Raw genomic sequence first — 3,915 nt, forward strand, 5'->3', positions numbered from 1 at the left:
TTTATCTGAGATGTTTTCTTCCCATTGGTAATATCCTGCTGATCACTGTCTGTTTCGAATTCTTCAGGGTATAACTCCTTATAACCACTGTGACCCCATCTGTCTGGCATATTAGCTTCATAATCATACAACTTCTTGTTCCAGGATTTGGGTTTAAGAAAATCATCTTCCAGTGTTCCAGAAATTTCAGTCTTTGGCCTCCAATATTCTCTCTGACATTCTTCATCAAATCCATCACTACGCATCTGACTTGAACTGCTGGGCAACATTTTCCTTTTGGTTTCTTGATAAGTATCCTCCATCTGTTTCTCTATTTCTCTTATTTTCCACATATCTGATTCTTCTTGGATCTTATTGTGAGCATCTGTGTGCCGGATGACATTCCTAAGGAGGACCTTCCCCAATGGAACCCGAGACATTCTTCAATCCCTCGATCCTGAGGAAATGAGGCATCTTGTTAGTGTGAGACAAGGAACCACTCCATTACAAGATCTCCTCCGACCCAGGGAGCCAAGGGGTCAGGGCTCAGAGGCAGCTCTGCAGCTTCACCTGAGTCGAGTCCGTGCGCCGCAGCCTCACGTGGCCGGGGTGAGGAGGAAGCACTCTGAGAGAAAAAGGACCATCCTAGTTGTTTTAAAGAGATCTTTTCTTACTTTTTCACTAGCTGCAATGGTGTCTTTAAGGTCAGAAAGTCTATTTTCACTTTCACTCAAACAGTTTTGCCAGCTTGTGATTGAGGTTTTAATTTCCTGTATATCACTTTGAACCTGTTTTATACATTCTATTTCTCTTCTAAATTGCCTATTCAAGGGTTCCATCATTTTTATATTCTGCTCTATTTTTTTAACAGTGTATTCTTTTAAAGCACTTAGTACTTCTTTGATTATAGTTATCACTAAATTTTTTAGTTCAGAAATTATTTCTGATCTGATTTCTTCTATACCTTTCTGCAGTTGTTTCTTTACTTCCAATGCTATTGTTTCAGGGATTTCAGGTGTGTGATTTCCAGTTTCCTCAGTGCTAGTGTCTTGCATTTGTACTGGGTGGACTTGGGACCTGAGACTGCATTTTGTTCCTTCTCTTTGTCATTTTGTATACCACTGTCTTTTGACGTTTGATGTAGAGCTTAGATAGAGTTATTACCTTAGGACCAAATCTGGATCTACAAAGTTCAGATTCCTCCAGGCGGGTGTTGCTTGTGGTCTGACTGCTATGCTCTACTTCTTCCTGCTGCAGCTGTTGGAGTTGAACCCTTTGTGTTACTCTGGCAAGATGTTCTGCTCCTGAATCAGCTGGTGGGTCTTGCCTCTAGCCTCTTTGCGGGGAGTTCTACTGCAGGGTTCTACGCTGGGCCTGCGCTCTGGGTCTATTCGGGATCTGGCGGCCCCGGCAGTCTCACTCACATGCCGGGCCTGCGCTCTGGGTCTATTCAGGACCCCACATTTAATCTTTGACACCCCCTGAAAAAGACTCAGTTCTTATCCTTAAGGAGTACATTATGAAGTATAGAAAAATAATATATAGAGAGAACTTAAAGTAAAACCATAAATTTAAAGTTTTTTCCTTTTAAAATATGATAAAGCCAATTTTAAATTAAAATTAAATAAAAAAGAGACATAAAAAATATATGATACAGACAGTTGGATAATTTGCTTTGGCAGGTTGAGTGAAAGTATATGATGAAGTTTGGAAAACCCGCATAGAAAGGGTGTCATGCTTTTGAGTGGATGGGTGGGCATTAACTTTCCTAGGGGGAACTTTTTGGTTCCTAGCAGAGCAGAGTGTTGTGAAATGAGAAGTCAGCCAGTCTCCAAACAAGAGGCCGAGAACCCGTTCCAGGTGTACTAGGCTGCATGAACAGTGACCAAAAGGGGCGCAGCAGCACTGTATGTGTTAAAGAGGTGTGGAGAAGGGTGAGGGGAAGCTGCAGAAGTAGGTCTTCATTTACTGATCCTGAAAAGTTTGAGGGCCATGATAAGGACACTTCAGTTTTATGACGAACTGTTGAGATTTAAGAAAAGTGATGTGGTCAAATTTTTGTCTTACATAGATCACTTTGCCAGCTGTGTGGAGGATGGATTTGAGGGAGACAAGACTGGAGGCAGTAGTCCAGGTGAGAGACGTCGGGGATTGGAACTAAAGCATGGAAGTAGAGATAGAGAAGAGGGGATAGACTTGAAATAATAAAACCACAGATTCATGGGTTTTCCTTATATGATGACAGCATTTTTAAATGAACACTAAATGGAAAGAGAGAAACATAATATAAAATGTTATGTTACAGTTGGATAGTTCACTTTGGAAAGCAGGTGGTCTTCAAGATGATACTGAGATTTACCTGTATAGGAAACATAAATATAAAAAATGTGAAACCTTGAAGAAGTAGGTCTTACAGGTCTTCAGCTACTGCACGTAGAGAAACTTGATGAATCTCCATTTATGGTTGTATTTTCTAGAACTTTGATTGAATTATCAACATTTTTCAAAAATCTGCCCAGGAAAAAAATTGGCATTAGAAAAGAAAAAGTTTACTAAAACAATGAAGAGTAATAAGTCATTGTAATATTAAAACATACTTTGGATGTCAAGGATATTCTGTATTAAACCAAGTCATGTTTTTATACTTGCCAGATAATTTTAGGATTGTTTTGCCAGAGGCAGTATTTCTATAATTTTTATATTTACGTTTATTTTATATTTATAACAAAGGGTCTGAATTCATAAAATCCTTGCAAGACATAACCATTTCTTGTTCTACAACAACATAGCCTCAGTGTTTTACAGCGCTAGCAGTTCTTAAATTCATTTGGAAAAACCTGTGCTTGTGCTATTAATTTATGTCTGATTTTAGTAAATACATATAAATCAGAGCTGAACTCTTATTTCGTGGTCTTTTCACTATTTTGTTACATTTTCAACAAGCAAATGACAGCCTCATGCTTAGGAGATGCTCCTCCTTCATGCTGCCTATACTGTACAGTTCTATCCCACTTTGGAGTTGTCAGACCAGCCGCTGAAATACTGTGTTTACCAATTCCTTTCCCCTTTTGTGTCTTTCAGAAGCTTTGCACCGCCCCTACGGTTGTGATGTTGAATCCCAGGCACTGAATGAAGCCATCCGGTGGAGCTCCAAGGAGAACTTACTTGGAGCCACTGAGAGTGACCCTAATCTCTTTGTTGCACTTTATGACTTTGTAGCAAGTGGTGATAATACACTCAGTATCACTAAAGGTGAGGCTTCTGTGTAGCATCCTCTTACTTTCTAGTTTTCACAGCGGTTAAGAAATGAAAAAGACCTATTTTGGTCCCTGCCACTGACTGAAATTTACTTATTTTTAATGTATTTAAAACAGGGTCTCACTGTGCAGCTCAGACTTGTCGTCGAGCCTCCTGTTTTCAGCCTCCACTGTGCTGGGATTACAGGCATGCACCACCACACCCAATCTCAGGCCCAGTGCTGCATGTGGTGCCGAGGACCAAACCCTGTTCCCTGCACTTGCCTAAGCAGGTGCTTAGTCCACTGAGCTATTTTGCCATCCCCACTGACTGAAATATACTGCCCTATAGAGTATAACTCTTACTTTTTAGGGTTTATTACAGATAAAATGAGTTAAAGCACCTTAGAAAAAAATTCCTGTTCTCAGAATTCTGTACTATATGTAATATGCTAGCATTCATCTCCCACTAAGGTGAGACTTACTGTACATCTGTTCTGATGAACTGTGTCTAAGATGGCCAAACCCCATTGCCACTCATAAGTGTTTGTGTGAGAGCTGTTCATTACTAAGTTCACAGTGAGATTAAGAGCTTACACTCTAGGGGGCCTGGCCCTAGCTCAGGCCTTTAAGTGGCTGCTTCCACAAAGCTATCAGCCTCAGGTTGCTGGAGTTCGAACCTCACACCTCTCCAGCTGGC

The 3,915-nt window shown here is 40.5% G+C and overlaps 1 protein-coding gene across 2 annotated transcripts in view; it reads left to right on the plus strand.

Moving 5' to 3' along the window:
• The window catches only part of Abl2 (ABL proto-oncogene 2, non-receptor tyrosine kinase), a 114,918-nt gene that overhangs the window by 64,647 nt on the left and 46,356 nt on the right, over nt 1–3,915 (plus strand). For both annotated transcript variants that reach the window (XM_004643445.2, XM_004643442.2), the window contains exons 2-3: nt 2,051–2,113; nt 3,061–3,231. In XM_004643445.2, the coding sequence (XP_004643502.1) occupies nt 2,051–2,113; nt 3,061–3,231 (234 nt within the window). The remainder of the gene's footprint in view (nt 1–2,050; nt 2,114–3,060; nt 3,232–3,915) is intronic.

This window comes from Octodon degus, unplaced genomic scaffold (assembly GCF_000260255.1).
Source record: "Octodon degus isolate 3935 unplaced genomic scaffold, OctDeg1.0 scaffold00176, whole genome shotgun sequence".
NCBI classification, from domain to species: Eukaryota; Metazoa; Chordata; class Mammalia; order Rodentia; family Octodontidae; genus Octodon; species Octodon degus.